This window comes from Neodiprion pinetum, chromosome 7 (assembly GCF_021155775.2).
Source record: "Neodiprion pinetum isolate iyNeoPine1 chromosome 7, iyNeoPine1.2, whole genome shotgun sequence".
Classification (NCBI taxonomy): Eukaryota; Metazoa; Arthropoda; class Insecta; order Hymenoptera; family Diprionidae; genus Neodiprion; species Neodiprion pinetum.
In genome coordinates, this window is record NC_060238.1 from 17655353 (window position 1) to 17675291 (window position 19939).

The 19939-nt window shown below is 42.7% G+C and overlaps 2 protein-coding genes across 5 annotated transcripts in view; both read right to left on the bottom strand.

Moving 5' to 3' along the window:
* Nucleotides 1-2784: 2784 nt before the first annotated feature.
* The window catches only part of LOC124222956 (protein starmaker), a 63810-nt gene continuing 46655 nt past the window's right edge, over nucleotides 2785-19939 (bottom strand). The window contains exons 2-3 of the mRNA XM_046634499.2: nucleotides 7237-8149; nucleotides 2785-6696 (exon numbers count right to left, since the gene is read on the bottom strand). Coding sequence (XP_046490455.1) covers nucleotides 4627-6696; nucleotides 7237-7536 — 2370 coding nt within the window. The 5' untranslated portion in view covers nucleotides 7537-8149 and the 3' untranslated portion in view covers nucleotides 2785-4626. The remainder of the gene's footprint in view (nucleotides 6697-7236; nucleotides 8150-19939) is intronic.
* Nucleotides 8653-19939, bottom strand: part of Sdb (SAXO downstream of blistered) — a 33038-nt gene continuing 21751 nt past the window's right edge. The window contains exons 6-7 of one of the 4 annotated variants that reach the window (XM_069137550.1): nucleotides 16606-19743; nucleotides 8653-16431 (exon numbers count right to left, since the gene is read on the bottom strand). In XM_069137550.1, coding sequence (XP_068993651.1) covers nucleotides 9949-16431; nucleotides 16606-19743 — 9621 coding nt within the window. In that variant the 3' untranslated portion in view covers nucleotides 8653-9948. Of the gene's footprint in view, nucleotides 19744-19939 lie in introns of all 4 variants that reach the window. The other 3 variants (XM_069137552.1, XM_069137551.1, XM_046634500.2) reach the window with 3 other exon arrangements.

The following is a 19939-nucleotide window of genomic DNA, read 5'->3' on the forward strand; positions in this document are numbered from 1 at the left end:
CACATTTCATACAAGAAATACGCACTTCATCCTTCCTGCCGATTCCAGACGCAAGCGGCCAAACCCTTCGATAGTCAGCCGTTGACTAGAGATATATTTTTCAGTTAACGGGTCAGCTAATAACGCTGCCGTTCTGCGACAGTTGGATGATAAAAAATTTTGCTCGTACCTTTCAAATGTGTGTTAAAATACACTTGAAGTTTTAAGAAGCTTCATTCTTTCTGTCCGTATCACCTTATTAGGTCTTTAAATCACTGCACTACGTTAAATACTGTCTCATATACGGAGCATCCATTTCATCTCGATCAAAATTAGCGCATCCGTGATGTATTACAGTTACTCTGAATTTTTTCCATCCGAGCAATTTTCGAAAAAAAATTCTGCTTCTCTGCCCAACGTAGATACTTCACTTGCGACTAGCTAAATCAGCGTCTCGATTCTATGCTTACGAAAATTCAAGATCGAGAGAATAAATGAAAAGTTTTTGGAATAATTCTGAATACTAATGTTATGGAATACATCGAGCGCGTGTGGAATAGAATCCCATTTTCAAGTGAATAATTCTTCTCCTTTCATATTATAGCCGTATTATTGTAGATAATCTAGTTTGTCTCCTGGAAAATTGTAAAATTTATAGTATGCATCACGTATTAATCCTAAGTGTATCATATATATCAATATCGTACATGGACCGCATATACATATATACATTTTGGTGTTTGCATCATTATTACATTTGATCTATTATTATTTGTAATCTGTGTACACATGCTTCTCTCGCGTACCTATACTTTAATTAAATTACTGTTTTGCTACGAATTTTGGAAGAAATTTATTCTCATTAAAATTTCTTGTATCGCCGACAAGTCGGTAAGCACGCACAGGTTAAGTACTGGCTTGGGCTTACCATTGCGAAGACTGTGTTACTCGGAAGGTGAATGCAGCCAGCATCACGTCAAAATCGGTAACTCTCTGAGTTTCTGCAATAAGTTCTCAACTCTACCGTTGGAACATCTCAGGAGGCGCAAGCGTACGACGATTTTCGGTTGTCACATCAAAGCCCATTAGGGCAACAGTGTTTATATTCTTCAGTCAACGGAATGTAGCAAACATTAGTAATAGATCGCATATTTGAATTAAGGTGTAACAATATGGCGGACGGCGTAAGTGACGTATACAACTCTGTCTTGAATTCCGTTTTTGGTATCATGCATGCAATAAAATTATGAGTAAAATTGACTCGGGTGAATATCTGTTTTTTGTCCTCACGGTATATTCCATCCGCTCAAAATATTAACACTTTTTACCGCCGACGGCGTGGCGCTTCCGCGTCAACTTGACGCCCGTAAAATCCAGCCTTGGGCGACTGACTAATACTAAGTGCTTCACATGGTCTTGGCTACAATATTCGTCTTCATTTTGTATCGAAAACCATGTAATTTTTCGGTTACGGCGAAAAAGTTAAACAGTTAACGACTGTTTAATAGTTACCACCATTGGAATTTTTACTTGGTGTAGTAGACTGAAGTTAATACTTACATAGTATTGGATTTTCGTAAATCAAATGTTTAGAACTAATAGCCAGAAAACCCCAAGGGAATTGACATGAATTTGGCAAAATTTTGTACTCTTCGACTATGCTGGATTCATGCATTCACTATGCGATGTCAGCAAAGATCGATGTTCGTGCCAATCGGATCAGAAGACGCATGCATGTTGAGTTGTTGACGAGAATAAATATATCGGGTGGGCCAAAAAAACTGAACAGATTTAAAACAGGAATGAAATCCAAACCCGTCGACCGATTTTCCGACACTTTTTTTACTTGAAATTGGAAGATTAAACCTATAGTTTTGCGTTCGAAAATCCGAAATTCCCACTAACAACATACTATGTATATTTAAATTTTCACAAAGACCTACTACTGGACATTTTCTTCTAATGATGCTACAGAGAAGAGTTGAATGGTCCGCGATGCAGCCCTTCTTCCATGAGTGATTTCACGGGGATTCGTGATCTAATACGTCCTTGACACTAATCATACTGTCGTGCAGAAGAATATAGTATGTACTACGACGAAACGGTGAAAGCCTTCTCGGATTTCCATGCAAGCCGGTCATATAAAGCTCTAGGTAATATTTTAGGTTATGTATTTTTTTTATAATCGTAATAGTAGATATCAAACAGTCAATGTAGTGATTCGGGAGAGTTTGGCAACGTTTTATTCTTAATTGAGTGAGTACTGCTATGAGTTGTCTATGGAGGGTAAAGGTAAGGAGAAGTATCTGATATGGATTTTTCATCGAAAAGTGTCCACCAAAAAGCAGTAGTAGTTCAACAAGTTACCACAAATGGCGCTCATAAGTAATAAGGGAAACAATCTGATCGGCGTTTAGCAATCAGGGTTCAATCGAGTTTAATCTGATTAGCGCTGTGTGGACATTTTGCTGCAGCAGCGCCATCTTAATTTCCCTCTACTTTACGGACACTTTATATACACGGAGATAGTCCTTCTTACCTTTGCCATTCATAGAGTTGTAACAACATAATTTCAGTTTGGCAATTGACACGTTTGATTTTGATACCTCATTCTTCAGTTTGAATAACTTCGCTCCCCTGCTTTGCAGACGAAAGATTCAATTATTTTTCCCATACGCAGCCGATCACAGCAGGATAAGTTTTCATGATCTGTTCGTACAATGATTTGGCTTTTTGTTCAAAAATAAATCTTATTCGAATGTATATTGCTTGTATTATTTTAATTCTGTCTCTGAATATCGGTTTATTTCATACATAGATATGTATAGTTGAGCTGATGCGACTTATACAGTATAAGGTATAATAGTCTTAATGTTTAAATAGTAAAAGTCTAAACTAGGAGCTGCCAAGAACAGCACGCTTGACACGTTTAAATCTGGCAAGCCCCCCGCCAGGATCACTTTGCAGGCCGCCGAAGGCTTCTCGATATTCGGACGCCAATCGAGGGCTCAATTCCTGTGAGCTGCCCACCAAAGATGCCACGGAATCAGACTTTGTTTCGTCAATCATGTTTACCGAGTGCCGCTTATCTCTTTCCATCACGTTCTTTCTTGACGTGATCTGTGTCCATTGGTGAAAAAAGTATGATACTTTAGCCAGATACTACGAGTATTAAAATATCACAACTATATCAATGAATTTTATTAAAGAATACGAGTACTGAGGTCCTTGAAAGTCGCTTGAACCGAACGTACAAACCGTATGAAGAAAGTTGTATTATTACGTGTAATACGATAGTGATGTGATCAATCACGCCATGCTTTCATATTAAAATCATTTTAACAGTGTGCAGATTTAAAATTTAAAATTTTTAGTGTCAGATTAATATGACCTCAAACTCGAACCAAATACTTTGCCCACCAATTTTTCGTTCGCTAAATTGTGTAATTCAGATGCTGGAAGATGATTAATGATGTATACCATATATCGAGCAGATATTGCATGCCCTGAACTGTATCACATCTTTGAAAATGATCGTCTCGAAATAGCTACCCAGGAACAGTCATTTAAATAAATCTTTTAGTCAATATGATACTATATGAGTTCATTGACAGTTGCAAAATTCACGCGAAAACTATGTTATTTTGGTCTCTATGGACGAAGTGATTATCATCTTATACAGTCAAATGGATGTTCGGGTATAAATGTCAGGTTAATATGTTCACAGATGAATTTTTGTTTTATATTTATCGTTACTTTGTTACGCCCCGAGTAATATTCTCATTGCATTAAATGTATCCACGTGGGGTGGTTATTCAGGTTAGAGCAATGCAAAAATTTGAAGAACTCGTGCGATGGAATCCCAACATGGAATACTGAAGTCGCTTGACATCGACAGTTTACATTTTTACCTCAGATGTAGAATGCGATGACTTCCCGTGTTTGCACCACCAAGAATTTGACTTTGATAAGTATTTTTATATTCAGGACAAAAAATTATTCAATGACATCACCTACGCTGTTTACTCTCATTTTATTTATGGTAATCCCGTGAAAAGATGAGTAGATCTAGATTGTCCTGATTCAAGCCATCAGATATAATTGGATCCAAATTTTGTCTTTATCGACAATCTGATTTAAACATCATAGGTACATAAGAAAATGGATTGTTGAAGTTAGCAGAATTCGAGGTTATATTTGTTTAATTTTAACCTGATATTGTAAAATTTCATACAAGATGTCAAACGGTTCAGATATAATTATATCGCGTCGGATAAATGCATCCCTGTTGTTGAAACTGTATCCGCTAAGGGTTGCTGTTTGAATCTGTACTTCTTTCCACGAAGACAAGGAAATTTTCTGGTTACAGCTGCTTCGTGATTCATCTTAACGACTTTTATCACTGATTTCACGTCAGTGTCAGATTTCAAAGTCAGAATGACTTTTATCACCCCTGTCGATGATACAAGTCACAGAATCAGGCCCGTGGTCTGATCAGATCCAATTATTACTATAATTGGATCCACCATTATTGCAATATGTATAGTTAGGTCTGACAACATATCTAACCAGATCCAAGCAATCTACAATTATATTCAACTAGGTCCAATTGGATTGGTCCAGATTTGATGTACCAATTTGATCCAGTCATTTTTCCCCCAGATATATACTATTTACCCGTGCTGATTGCATCTGATTTGACTTCGCCTTCGCTTGCCGTCTGGCAAGAGCTCCACCTCCATGAAGTCGAACTGGTTGCTCATCTTCGTCAATTTCACCGCGCTTGCGCCGCATCAGAAAGTCAGTTTGCTCATCCTCGCCACCAGCGAAAAGGAACTCAGATGGGCTTTCATTTCTGGCTTCGTCACCGCGGTACTGGGCACGAATAGCGTAGGGTTCGGCATAGCTTGATCTGTCCTCTGCAAGGTGCAGACTTCCGTCCTCGAAGCTGTCATCATCAAACTCACTTCCTTCGTCAATCTCGTCGTCGTCCTGCGGTCTGTATCCAAGGAAGGCGACTCCGCTTTCAGGAATAACTGCGCTAGCACGTCTGCGCCGCGCAAACCGTTCCGGACTACGTTTGAGTCTATTATTAACAGCAGAAGAAGTGTCCTCGAGTAAACTCTGGTCCAATGATACACCTGGTGGCAGTTCATCATCGATATTAGCCTGTGCTTGTTCGGGTATGATTATCGGATTCCTGATTTCTCGGTTGTTCGTTGTTGATGATATTTGCGGCTCACTCTTGACGAGGTAAACTTGGCGTGGGACGATGCTTCTTTTGATTGGGAATCTCGACATTTTGGAAGCGTCCTCGTCAGTTGCGCCGTAAGTTGGCGCAGACCGTTTGCGTATGCTTTCGTGGCGCAGCTTAGCCTTCACAAGGACGTCGGGATCCAGGGTTTCGACACCTTCGATAGCACGCAATTGTCTTTCATCTGCGGTGCTCGAGCGTTTTACTCTTTTTAAAATATGTCGTTTAGCCTTTTGGTGTGGCCTTCGAATCCCGTCGATGATTGATCGTTTTGAAACACTTTTCCGCTCGCTTGGTGCATCTAAACTTTGATTATTCTCAACCTCGTCCTCTTCATCCTCGCTCTGCATTGCATCATACTTTGCATTGTTCACTTCGATTTCGCGTATTTTTTGCTTCTCTTCTACACCCCGTTTGATTTCTTCTTTTATTGAGTCTATCCTCTGTTGGATCTGTTGCTCGACTCTTTTCTCGTAATCAGTGTCCAGGTCATCATTAGCGAAGTTTTTAGATTCCTTCTTCATATCATCACTAAAAGAGTCCCCGGTTCTTTTCGCATCCCAGTCCACGCTTGCGTCGGATTTTGTATCAACATTCATCGATTCTTGTTTTAAGCTTTCATTTGTTTCGTCCCGGCCTTTTAGAGTGTCTTCTTGTGCTTCGTGGCTGGAACTCGATGATACCGCGACTGAATTTTGATCTGTTTCCCGTTTCAAATTATCAAGAGATTTCTCACCCAGGTTTCCAAGACGCTCCAGAGGTCCTTTTGCATCTTCGCTCAGGTTAGTTGTGTCATTTTGTTCAGAACTACCTCCATTGGCTTCGGTGTCGTGTCTCTTCACCCGGCTATCGGATTTTTCGGCCTTTTCTGAAAGTGACGTTTCTGGTCTAATCTTTGCGCCCTGGATGTTAGAATCATCCGTTTCGTCGGTATCCCCGTACGGTTCGTCTTGATCATCGACACCCTCGTATTCTTCTTCTAAGACTTCTGCTTCTCTTTTATCGACTTCTTGATTATAAAAATCATCATCTTCCGCTGAATTCTGAGGGAGATCAACTTTTTGAGACTCTTCACTGTTCTGCGAAACTTCCGGTGCATTTTCCTTGTAGCCAACCGGTGCTTCTAAGTCTTCATCATCACCCGTTTCTTCATACTCTGTAGATTTTTGTTCAAGGTCGGCTTCATCTCCGAGGTTTTTGCTGTCAAACTCCGACTCGTGCAATTTTGCGTCATCTTTTACAGCAGAATAACCACCTTTGTCGTGTACGAGGCCTCTCACCTTTGCAAGAGAGCTCCGAGTCATGAGATCACTCTGCTTAATTGCCCTGGATTTCGGCTTCATTGTTTTCATTGAATAAGAATTTCTCTTCCCTTCCCTTTTACCGCACTTTACTTTATCCTCCTCCCTGGATTGCGACAATTCCGAAGATGTGGTTTGTTGCTTGCGAAGATCTCTCTTATCCTTACAAAGGTCAAAGTCGAGAAGTTAAGGGAAATAAAATGAGTTATCCTTTATGAAATTTATACCGAGAAAAAGCTGTGAAAGTTCACAGATTGAGCATCTAACTACACATGCGCGAGTTTTGTCATGTTTTCACGCAGGTTAGTCTCCTCAAGTTTAAGCTGCCAAACAAGTGTTATGGAGTTTATATAGGTGATGCGAATTTTCTCAGACCCAGGAGATCTCAAATAATGATTATATTAATTTGGGAAGGCGTGGCAAGCCTTCATTTTCAATTGGGTGATGACTGATGACTTGCTTCGAGTCATTACAACAACGTAGTTTCAAATGGCAATTTGAAGTAGAAGAATTTGACATCTCGTGCTACATGTCGATTGGTTGGCTCCCTTTGTTTCGCAGGTAAAAGTTTTGCCGCGGTATTATCTCGCGATCCAAAAGATTTTATACGCAGTCACTTACTCAGTATGCAAGTTTCTGTTAATTTTCACCGTCTTCTCTCGGTATGCAATTTAAATGGTATAGTTATGCCAATTAATTTACCTGATCAGCACGATCTCCCGAAGCATCGAATTTCGCGGGAGAATTCCTTTTCAGATCCCCTTTATCGTTTAACAGTTTTCCAGCATTGCCATCAATTGGATGATTGGCCTTCTTGAATCGTTGCTTTCCGGAAATCAGCCCTGCCTTGCGGGAAGGATTTGACGACCCACCAAGAGGGACGGCACTCCCCGCGTCTCGAATTGCCCGCTTTCGACGAATCGGTACTTCGTTAACATTGCTAATGTCTTGCTTGTCGGTTAGCTGACCATATTCAATGTTTTGATCCGTTTCATCGCTCATCCGTCTCGTGTTTTCTTTTAGTTTCACGTTATGGTAGACCTGACTGCCAGAGGAGCTTCAAACGAATTTAATATTACAAGTATCATCGGAATGATTTAAGGTATCGTTATTTGATTACGATCTTTTATTGTACACCGCGTTATTATCGTTACTGGAATACAGTACAAGTATATGTGAAATTTACGTTCATATCAAAGATTAAATTGATAAAATATTCAAGATTAAACATCTCAAGAATTACAAATAGACCTTTTCTTGAGACGGCTTCAGTTATTAAGAAGGAACTACACTGGAGTGAAACGTTGATGTATGTTTTTGAATGTCATTTACTAATAATCGATCTGCTAATGTTTTCTTGAAGTCCAGTAAAATCTCAAACTAATATTCTGTGATCAATTTCTCAGGACCATATTTACCTGGTGGCTGAATCCAATGTGTGAGTTAGACAGCTAGCTGATTGAGATAATATTGACAGGGCACAGAAATACAGGTAGTTAAGCAGTACTTCTTTTCTCATAATAGGCGTTGTGATTGTACCATCACCAAGTATTATAATCCCACCTGCAGAGATGTTGGAAGGTCTCACGAATGGGATTACCGATTTAGGTTGCGTCTTCAAGTTATTGAACAAACATAATTATTTATTTTCCAACGCATTTCAGGAATAAATATTAAACACAAAACAATAGCTGGCTAGCTATAGGAAACAACACAGATTTCACGTACACGTGACGATCGGAGATATTTCTCCTACGTATCTCGTTTACACTCGATTTAGTTCAATTCTTACTCACGCATGCTGTGTATGTGAAAAGGTGAAAGATGCACCTAGAAATGCAAGTCAACCATTTCATAACCAGATAAATTTTCAGAACTGCACAACCAGAAGAATTCACTAAAAGAATTTCATGGAAAGTAGAATCAATAATGAGAAATATGATACCATCAGATATGGAGATCTCGAATCTATGGATTTCAGAAAGCCTTCAAATTTGAAGGGTTGTTTCATAGATTTTTGTCGGGATTTATAGGGACCCTATGTACCGGAAAATTTTCGCTTACGCTATACGATGATGAGGTAAGTGGTGATGGTAATAATAATCATAGTAGTCTGACTCAAGTAATAAAAGCATTTTTATTTTATGAAAGTACAACTGTGTAAATAAATCAAATATCATGTATCTACGATACGGATAAAATAAATTAGGCCAAAAAATAATAACAATGAAAATGAAGGCTATAATAAGAATAACAAGTAGCACGATAATTATAATAACGATGATAGCAAAGTAGTGATAGTGATATAGGGGAATGTGGGGCATGACGGACCCCGTAAGACGCAAATTATTTTTTGTGGCTTTTAAACACCGGGTACAAGTTGCTTTGATCCATCTTGAACAAATTCATCATCATATTGCCATAATTTCAACAAAAAAAAATTTACATGGCATGACGGACCCCCGCCAAAAAATTATTAAAAAAATACTGTTATTTTTTAAAACTTTTAAAGTATTCCATCTCATCCGAAATACTCTATTCGGTTTACAAATCGCTTATAAACTCGCAATTATAAAACTATTGAACAGAACTTTGTTTTGACAAATATTTCAGGGCGGCCGTTGTGCCCCACGATCCCCTGATGTGAGTTATTGCTATTCTACCAACTGAGAAACAAACGCGAACCGTTACTAAATAAGGACTCCAGTGGAATTATTATTTAAGATATTTTAACAATTATTTGCGAAATGTAGTATGTAAATCAATTTGTAAATTGAATGTCAAAGGCTCAAAATCAATTCTAATTTTGGAATGCTTCCTAGAATAATATTATTTTGACCTTAGGTCAAAGTTGAGGTCGACGATTGGACAACTTCGATAGTTTTTTGATTTTAATCTGCTCAACTTTTTCTCCTTTCTAAGCTCTATAGTTTTTGTTTTGCAATACACTTTTGCTATCAGTCACGTTTATTTCTGCTTGCTTTCATGTTATAACAGGCCTATATGCGATGATTTATATTTATATTATGTAAATATAATATGTATATAGTATACGTGTATATTGTGTATATCAATAACGAGATAAATTTCATCATATGTAATTAATGCAGATTTTAGCAGATATAAGTTTGTCGGGAAATAATATTCAACAATAATTTATCACAGTATAGATAAAATATCATTGCGTATATATAATATATAATATTTTTGCAAAAAATGTAACCGTATAGTATAGTCAGATGATCACATCAATATAACATATAGAATAGTAAAATTCTGAATTCTTATCACAGTTCTAGAGTGTCGTAAAGGAATTTCGCCGACTTAGGCTTACTTGAAGTAACACCAAGTGAAGTAAGTGCGATAAAAGTTACAGCTTTTGTGTACGACCTTGAGGACTGGTAAACTAATTGATTAATTGGAAATCAGTGGCATGTAGAACTTGTGTTTTGGCGTGTCTCTTGTGTGCTTGAAGGGCGCCTTCTTAGCTTCCAATAGTGCAGCTGGACATGGACCCTGTTGTTTCGGAACGAACTCCTTCTTATAGGATGTTGATGTAGTTGCGCTCCCATCGCCAAGAGCGATGTGCGATACATTTGAGCGTCTTTGAACGCGCTCGGTCTTCTGCGTAGTAAAGTTACCGTAACTGTTGGCTTCGCGTTGAGAGTAGAATTTTCCGCCAATCGTAAGGTTATCGCGATGAACGACGCGTTGTGGCCTTTCGTATGTCGCCGATGCCCAAGGGTTGCCATCCTTGGTACTGCGGTGTAAGGAGGTCAGACTGCGACGATCGCTGCTCTGACTCGAATTACTGATATACTGCCCAGAGTCAGCAAGGTTCGATATGCTCTTTCGTTGAGCCGCGGCAGTTGACGAAATCGTGTGAAGTGCCTCAGTCGATGAGGTTACTCCTCTGCGATGCAGTACTGAATTGCTGACATCTGCGGACGATGAAGAGATGATATTTTTTCTGTGATGACTGGTCTTGGTAGAAGAATCCACCGCTGATTGTCCTGAATATCCTCCAATGATTTGTTTGAAGTCGTTGCTGCTCGATTGATTTGTGTTGTAACGTGCTTGGCTGGCAACGGTATGCTGAGTATGCATCGAGCTGTGATGATGACGTGCTGAGTTTGTTTGCCTGTTGTCAACTAATTCGGTATTCACGTAATCACGCCGGGAAATTTCGTGCTGTTGCTGTTGCTGGTGTTGCTGCTGCTGTCGTTGATGTCGTTCAATTTGTTGTTGTTTCTGAATATCTTGAATGCTGGTTGACCTATTGTCTGCCAAGTGACGCGTATTTGATGATATGTCTCGAGTGATTTGGTTACGAGCGTGCTTATTCACATCAGTTATTGATCTGTCATCGACCACGTAACGGGTTTGTGACACATTTTCGGATCTCAGACGTTGTTCGTTGTTTATACGATGATGTTGTTCGTTAACATGTCGCTGGTTATCCACGGCTGTAGTTGACCTTCGGGAAATGTCATTGTCTTGGACTATGCTACCAACGGATGAGTCTCCTCTTGGACCGCTGGGACCTCCACCAATTACTGAATTATCGATGACTCGAGTGGCGTGACGCTCCGATACATTTGTATGATGTGCATGTTGTTGGTGAGATGTTTGACCAACTAACTTTTGCCCCGTGTGTTTTGTTGTCGTTTCCCTAATTACTGTTACTACTGAACCGTCAGGCATAGTTTTAGTTTCCGTTGTTGCAGCTCGTTTAACATTTGATTGCACATCGTCCAGTTTAGTAGCTACTTCACGGCCAGTTTTACGCGTGTATGTGTTGTAGTTGCGCTGATTTGTTGTCGACATTGTGCTTGTGTCTTCACCAAGTGAAATTGAGGACTCCATGTGTGTTTGGCGATTTACTGGCCGATCGTAGGATACGATGCCAGCTGAATCCTTCCTGGTTGGTGTGAATGTATCTCTTGAAGTTGTCTTAGATTCCATTGCATCGGTACTGATTTTCAGGTTGCCCTCGTGACGTTTGACTTCTACGCGTTCGCCACGGATAACTTTGTATGCCGATTTCTGTGAAGTCGTATCCCGGAAATCACCAGTCATTTTCAAGTTATCCTCTCTTCTAACTATTTCTGTTCTCTCTGCTTTTTTCGGAGAGTAGTCGTCCCTTGGTCGACCGTCAAATTCACCTTCCGATTTCAAGTTATCTCCATGACGAATAGGTGTTCTACGTTCACCAGGTCCAACTTGTTGCGGTATTCTTTGCTCAAAATCACCTTCAGGTTTAAGATTATCTGGATGCTTGATTGGAGATCTTCTCTCACCGGGACCAACGTGACTCTTCTCTGGTCTTTCAAAGTCACCTTCAGGTCTTAAGTTGTCAGACTGTCTCTGAATAAAGGTTCTTTCACCACCAACATGTGTGGTGTAGTCATCTCTCCTACGGACATCAACGAATTCACCCTCAATCCTAAGATTATCTTCGTGTCTCACAACATCCACTCTTTCGACCTTTGTGATCTTTTTGTAATCGTCTCTTGACCTACGCACATCAATCTCTCCTTCCATTCGAAGATGGTCTTCGCGGCGACGCACTTCGAAGCGATCACCTTTTACAACTCTGTAATCATCTTTAGAAGTTTGTGTCATTTGCATCTCACCCTCAGATCGCAGATTATCTTGCGGGCGTTTGATAATTGCGCGATCACCCTTCTTCGGCGTCGATTCATTTTTCGGCATCCCGTAGAAGTCACCTTCCGGATGAAGATTGTCTTCGTGGCGAATCGGGGTACGTCTTTCACCAGGTCCCACTTTACTTGGAGTCCGTTTCTCGAAATCGCCCTCAGGCTTCAGGTTGTCCTCATGGCGAATCGGGGTACGTCTTTCACCTGGTCCCACTTTACTTGGAGCCCGTCTCTCGAAATCACCCTCAGGCTTCAGGTTGTCCTCATGGCGAATCGGGGTACGTCTTTCACCTGGTCCCACTTTACTTGGAGACCGTCTCTCGAAATCACCCTCAGGCTTCAGGTTATCCTCATGGCGAATCGGGGTACGTCTTTCACCTGGTCCCACTTTAGTTGGAGACCTTCTTTCGAAATCACCCTCTGGTTTGAGGTTATCTGCATGACGGATCGGTGTCCGCCTTTCACCTGGACCAACGGGTGATTTATCTGGCCTTTCAAAGTCACCTTCTGGTCTAAGGTTGTCTTTAGGTTTCTTGACAACAGCTCGATCTCCTTTGGTTGGCGCAGCATCTTTTGGTCGACGAATGAAGTCTCCCTCTGGTTTCAGATTGTCTGGATGTTTTATCGGTGATCTGCGTTCAGCTGGACCCACCGGAGCCTTTTCTGGACGTTCAAAGTCACCTTCTGGACGAAGATTGTCTTCGTGCCTAATAATCTCAGTGCGTTCACCACGTGTTATATTGTAGTCATCACGTCTACGCACGTCAATAAATTCTCCTTCGATCTTCAGGTTATCTTCATGTCTGACAACGTCAACACGCTCGGTTCTCGAAATGGTGTAATCGTCTCTGGATCTGTGCACATCAATTTCACCTTCCATTCTCAGATTATCCTTGTGCACAACAATTTCGGATCTCTCCCCAATCTTTCGAACATAATCCTCTCTTGGCCTGCCAGTGAATTCACCTTCTGGTTTGAGGTTATCTTGAGGTTTCTTCTGCACTGGACGTTCTACGCGTTTCGGAGTGAAATCATCTTTGGGACGCCCAGTAAACTCTCCCTCCGGATGAAGATTGTCTTCATGGCGTATGGGTGTCCTGCGCTCAGCTGGTCCAAAGATTGCTTTGTCGGGACGCTCGAAATTTCCTTCCGGACGTAAATTATCTTTTGGTTTCTTGATATCAGCTCGGTCGCCACGTTTTGGAGTCTCTTCCTTTGGACGCCCAGTGAAATCACCTTCGGGTTTAAGATTGTCAGCGTGTTTGATGGGTGTTCTTTTCTCTGCTGGGCCGTAAGATGTTTTTTCAGGCCTATCGAATTCACCCTCAGGACGAAGGTTATCTTTGGGTTTCTTTATTTCCGCTCGTTCTCCTTTTTTCGGGGCTTCTTCTAGCTGGCGATCCGTAAAGTCCCCTTCCGGTTTTAGGTTGTCAGCGTGTTTGATTGGTGTACGCCGCTCCGCCGGCCCGACGGGTTTCTTGTCCGGCCTTTCAAAGTCTCCCTCTGGTTTAAGATTGTCCTTGGGTTTCTTGACTTCAGCTCGTTCTCCTTTAACTACTTTATAATCATCGCGCGTTCTCATATCGATGAATTCTCCTTCCATACGTAAATTATCTTCATATTTAGTAACCTCAACACGTTCTCTGAGCAGAAAATCTGTGTAATCGTCACGGGATCGATAAGTTTGTATGTCACCTTCCATTCGAAGATTATCAGTATGTTTGATTACGTCAACACGCTCGCCTTTAATTATCTTGTAGTCATCTCTCACTCTGCCAACAAAATCACCCTCAGGCTTCAGATTGTCAGAATGTTTAATGGGCGTTCGTCTTTCAGCCGGTCCAACCGATGTTTTCTCAGGTCTCTGAAACTCTCCCTCTGGTCGGAGGTTATCTCTTGGCCTTTTGACTTCAGGTCTCTCAGCAGGACGGAACTTTTCATGCTCCGGCCTCTCAAATTCACCTTCTGGTCGGAGATTATCACCGTGCTTGATCGGTGTTCGTTTTTCGGCAGGACCGTAAGAGGTCTTTTCTGGCCTTTCAAACTCACCCTCCGGTCGAAGGTTATCCTTTGGCTTCTTGACTTCGGGTCTTTCTGCAGGACGATACTTTTCATGTTCCGGTCTCTCAAATTCACCTTCCGGTCGAAGATTATCGCCGTGTTTGATTGGCGTTCGTTTTTCAGCAGGACCATAAGAAGTCTTTTCTGGTCTTTCAAACTCGCCCTCTGGCCGAAGGTTATCTTTAGGCTTCTTGACTTCTGGTCTTTCAGCAGGGCGATATCGCTCGTGTTCAGGTCTTTCGAATTCACCCTCTGGTCGAAGATTATCGTCGTGCTTGATCGGCGTCCGTTTTTCAGCAGGCCCGTAAGGTGTCTTTTCGGGTCTCTCGAATTCTCCTTCAGGTCGTAAATTGTCCTTTGGCCGTTTGACTTCAGGTCTCTCAGCAGGGCGGTACTTTTCATGCTCAGGTCTTTCGAATTCACCTTCAGGTCGAAGGTTATCATCATGTTTGATTGGTGTTCGTTTTTCAGCCGGACCGTACGGAGTTTTTTCTGGTCTTTCAAACTCACCCTCCGGTCGGAGGTTGTCTTTCGGCTTCTTAACTTCGGGTCTTTCAGCAGGGCGGTATTTTTGATGCTCGGGTCTTTCAAATTCACCTTCGGGTCGAAGATTATCGTCGTGCTTGATCGGCGTCCGTTTTTCAGCAGGCCCGTAAGGTGTCTTTTCGGGTCTCTCGAATTCTCCTTCAGGTCGCAGATTATCCTTTGGCTTTTTGACTTCAGGTCTCTCAGCAGAGCGGTACTTTTCATGCTCAGGTCTTTCGAATTCACCTTCAGGTCGAAGGTTGTCATCATGCTTGATCGGCGTCCGTTTTTCAGCCGGCCCATAAGGCGTCTTCTCGGGTCTTTCGAATTCTCCTTCAGGTCGCAAATTGTCCTTCGGCCTTTTGACTTCAGGTCTCTCAGCAGGGCGGTACTTTTCATGCTCCGGTCTTTCAAATTCACCTTCAGGTCGAAGATTATCATCGTGTTTGATCGGTGTTCGTTTTTCAGCCGGACCGTACGGAGTTTTTTCTGGTCTTTCAAACTCACCCTCCGGTCGGAGGTTGTCTTTCGGCTTCTTAACCTCGGGTCTCTCAGCAGGGCGGTACTTTTCATGCTCAGGTCTTTCGAATTCACCTTCAGGTCGAAGGTTGTCATCATGCTTGATCGGCGTCCGTTTTTCAGCCGGCCCATAAGGCGTCTTTTCGGGTCTTTCGAATTCTCCTTCAGGTCGCAAATTGTCCTTCGGCCTTTTGACTTCAGGTCTCTCAGCAGGGCGGTACTTTTCATGCTCCGGTCTTTCAAATTCACCTTCAGGTCGAAGATTATCATCGTGTTTGATGGGTGTTCGTTTTTCTGCCGGACCGTACGGAGTTTTTTCTGGTCTTTCAAACTCACCCTCCGGTCGGAGGTTGTCTTTCGGCTTCTTAACTTCGGGTCTTTCAGCAGGGCGGTACTTTTCATGCTCAGGTCTTTCGAATTCACCTTCAGGTCGAAGGTTGTCATCATGCTTGATCGGCGTCCGTTTTTCAGCCGGCCCATAAGGCGTCTTTTCGGGTCTTTCGAATTCTCCTTCAGGTCGCAAATTGTCCTTCGGCCTTTTGACTTCAGGTCTCTCAGCGGGGCGGTACTTTTCATGCTTAGGTCTTTCGAATTCACCTTCAGGTCGAAGATTATCATCGTGTTTGATGGGTGTTCGTTTTTCTGCCGGACCGTACGGAGTTTTTTCTGGTCTTTCAAACTCACCCTCCGTTCGAAGGTTGTCTTTTGGTTTCTTAACTTCAGGTCTTTCAGCAGGGCGATACTTTTGGTGTTCAGGTCTTTCAAATTCACCCTCTGGTCGAAGATTATCATCGTGTTTGATCGGTGTTCGTTTTTCAGCCGGACCGTACGGAGTTTTTTCTGGTCTTTCAAACTCACCCTCCGGTCGGAGGTTGTCTTTCGGCTTCTTAACTTCGGGTCTTTCAGCAGGGCGGTATTTTTCATGCTCGGGTCTTTCAAATTCACCTTCGGGTCGAAGATTATCGTCGTGCTTGATCGGCGTCCGTTTTTCAGCAGGCCCGTAAGGTGTCTTTTCGGGTCTCTCGAATTCTCCTTCAGGTCGTAAATTGTCTTTTGGCCGTTTGACTTCAGGTCTCTCAGCAGGGCGGTACTTTTCATGCTCAGGTCTTTCGAATTCACCTTCAGGTCGAAGGTTATCATCATGTTTGATTGGTGTTCGTTTTTCAGCCGGACCGTACGGAGTTTTTTCTGGTCTTTCAAACTCACCCTCCGGTCGGAGGTTGTCTTTCGGCTTCTTAACTTCGGGTTTTTCAGCAGGGCGGTATTTTTGATGCTCGGGTCTTTCAAATTCACCTTCGGGTCGAAGATTATCGTCGTGCTTGATCGGCGTCCGTTTTTCAGCAGGCCCGTAAGGTGTCTTTTCGGGTCTTTCGAATTCTCCTTCAGGTCGCAAATTGTCCTTCGGCCTTTTGACTTCAGGTCTCTCAGCAGGGCGGTATTTTTGATGCTCGGGTCTTTCGAATTCACCTTCAGGTCGAAGATTATCGTCGTGCTTGATCGGCGTTCGTTTTTCAGCAGGCCCGTAAGGCGTCTTTTCGGGTCTTTCGAATTCTCCTTCAGGTCGCAGATTATCCTTTGGCTTTTTGACTTCAGGTCTCTCAGCAGGGCGGTATTTTTCATGTTCAGGTCTTTCGAATTCACCTTCAGGTCGAAGATTATCGTCGTGCTTGATCGGCGTTCGTTTTTCAGCAGGCCCGTAAGGCGTCTTTTCGGGTCTCTCGAATTCTCCCTCAGGTCGGAGGTTGTCTTTCGGCTTTTTAACTTCGGGTCTTTCAGCAGGGCGGTACTTTTCATGCTCAGGTCTTTCGAATTCACCTTCAGGTCGAAGATTATCGTCATGCTTGATTGGCGTTCGTTTTTCTGCTGGACCATAAGGCGTTTTTTCTGGTCTTTCAAATTCTCCCTCAGGTCGGAGGTTGTCTTTCGGCCTCTTAACATCGGGTCTTTCAGCAGGGCGATACTTTTCATGCTTAGGTCTTTCGAATTCACCTTCAGGTCGAAGATTATCGTCGTGCTTGATCGGCGTCCGTTTTTCAGCCGGACCATAGGGCGTTTTTTCTGGTCTCTCGAATTCTCCCTCAGGTCGGAGGTTGTCTTTCGGCTTTTTAACTTCGGGTCTTTCAGCAGGGCGGTACTTTTCATGCTCAGGTCTTTCGAATTCACCTTCAGGTCGAAGATTATCGTCGTGCTTGATCGGCGTTCGTTTTTCAGCAGGCCCATAAGGCGTCTTTTCGGGTCTCTCGAATTCTCCCTCAGGTCGGAGGTTGTCTTTCGGCTTTTTAACTTCGGGTCTTTCAGCAGGGCGGTACTTTTCATGCTCATGTCTTTCGAATTCACCTTCAGGTCGAAGATTATCGTCATGCTTGATTGGCGTTCGTTTTTCTGCTGGACCATAAGGCGTTTTTTCTGGTCTTTCAAATTCTCCCTCAGGTCGGAGGTTGTCTTTCGGCCTCTTAACATCGGGTCTTTCAGCAGGGCGGTACTTTTCATGCTTAGGTCTTTCGAATTCACCTTCAGGTCGAAGATTATCGTCGTGCTTGATCGGCGTCCGTTTTTCAGCCGGACCATAGGGCGTTCTTTCTGGTCTCTCGAATTCTCCCTCAGGTCGGAGGTTGTCTTTCGGCTTCTTAACTTCGGGTCTTTCAGCAGGGCGGTACTTTTCATGCTCAGGTCTTTCGAATTCTCCTTCAGGTCGAAGATTATCGTCATGTTTGATTGGTGTTCGTTTTTCAGCAGGGCCATATGGTGTTTTTTGTGGTCTTTCAAATTCTCCTTCAGGTCGCAAATTGTCTTTTGGCTTCCTGACTTCTGGTCTTTCAGCAGTTTTTGGCGAGTAATCATCCTTAGGTCGACCTTCGAATGGTCCTTCCGGCCTCAGGTTATCCCGATGTTTCGTCACTTCAACTCGTTCTCTAACCAAGAAGTCAGTATACTCGTCTCGTGATCTATAAGTTGAAATTTCACCTTCCATATGCAGGTTGTCAGAATGCTTGACAATATCGACACGGTCAACTGTTACATGTTTATAATCGTCCCTAGGCCTGCCTTCAAATATACCTTCCGGTTTCAAATTATCTTCTGGCCGTTTAACGTCAGCACGTTCTCCGTGCGTGGGCTTGAAATCATCTTTTGGTTTGCCAATAAAATCACCTTCTGGTTTCAGGTTATCCGGATGTTTAATTGGTGTTCGTTTTTCACTCGGACCCACTTTAGTTGGTTCTGGTCGTTCGAAATCGCCTTCTGGCTTAAGATTATCTTGAGGCTTTGTGACCTTAGGCCTTTCAGCAGGGCGGAACTTTTCGTGCTCTGGACGTTCGAAGTTACCTTCTGGTTTTAAATTATCTGGATGCTTGATTGGCGTTCTTCTCTCTGCGGGTTCAAAGGGCTTACGTTCTCTGTTCAAGAATTCTCCCGACGGGAATAAATTATCTGGATGACGAACAATGTCAGCTCTGTCACCGGGCCCAAAGGGTTCCTCCTCAGGTCTTTCGAAATCACCTTCGGGATGAAGATTGTCAGGATGTCTGATCGGCTGGCGACGTTCTCCAGGAGTATATTTGTCCTTTGGTCGACCCTCGAATGGTCCTTCAGGCTTGAGGTTATCTTGGGGTCGTTTGACATCAGGTTTTTCGACATATTTCGGTCCATAGTCATTTTTAGGACGGCCATCGAAGTCTCCTTCAGGACGTAGATTATCTCCAGGCTTTATCGGGGTCCTGCGTTCAGCAGGTTCAAATGGTTGACGCTCTCTATCGGGGAAATCGCCCTTGGGGAACAGATTGTCAGGGTGACGAACGATTGGTGCTCTTTCACCTGGGCCATACGGTTCTTGGACAGGTCTCTCAAATTCTCCTTCAGGTTTCAAATTGTCTGCATGTTTAATGGGTGTGCGTCGTTCAGCCGGTGTAAATTTGTCTTTCGGCCGATCTTCGAAGGTTCCTTCTGGGCGAAGATTATCCTTGGGCTTCTTAACTTCGGGACGTTCACCTTGTTTCGGAGAGAAATCATCCTTAGGACGCCCTTCAAACGGCCCTTCCGTCTTAAGGTTGTCCTGAGGCTTTTTAACTGGCGCACGATCTCCCGTGGTTGGTTTGAAATCGTCTTTGGGACGTCCTTCGAAAGTTCCTTCGGGCTTCAGATTGTCCTTCGGTTTATGCGGTTCTCGTCTTTCGGTAAGCATTGGCACGTAATCATCCCTGGATTTAGGTGTTCCTTCGAAAGGACCTTCTGGCTTCAGATTATCATCGCGTCTGATGATTGTTGTAGACACGTAATCAGTTTGATCAAAGTTATGGTACTCTTCATTGGTGGTTGTAAAGTTCTCGATAATGTCCGTCCTGCCATAATATCGGTCGACTTCGTCCGTTGTTGTTTTGTGACGGGTGGGTCCTTCGTGCTCAACAATTTCGTAAGTTGGAAAGTCTTCTTTGACGTGAGAGATTCCCTAGAAATGGAAGAGAAGAAGATTGATTAATACCATTTCATTCTTATCCACCAAAAAATCTAGTAATTCCAAGTTTTTTAATGCTGAAATCTTGAAATCATTATACAAGATCTGAAAGCCCCGAATTTTCGCCTTATCATGAACTAAATAACGAAGATGCAGCCTACGGTCTTGAAGAATTTCGGGAATTGAAATG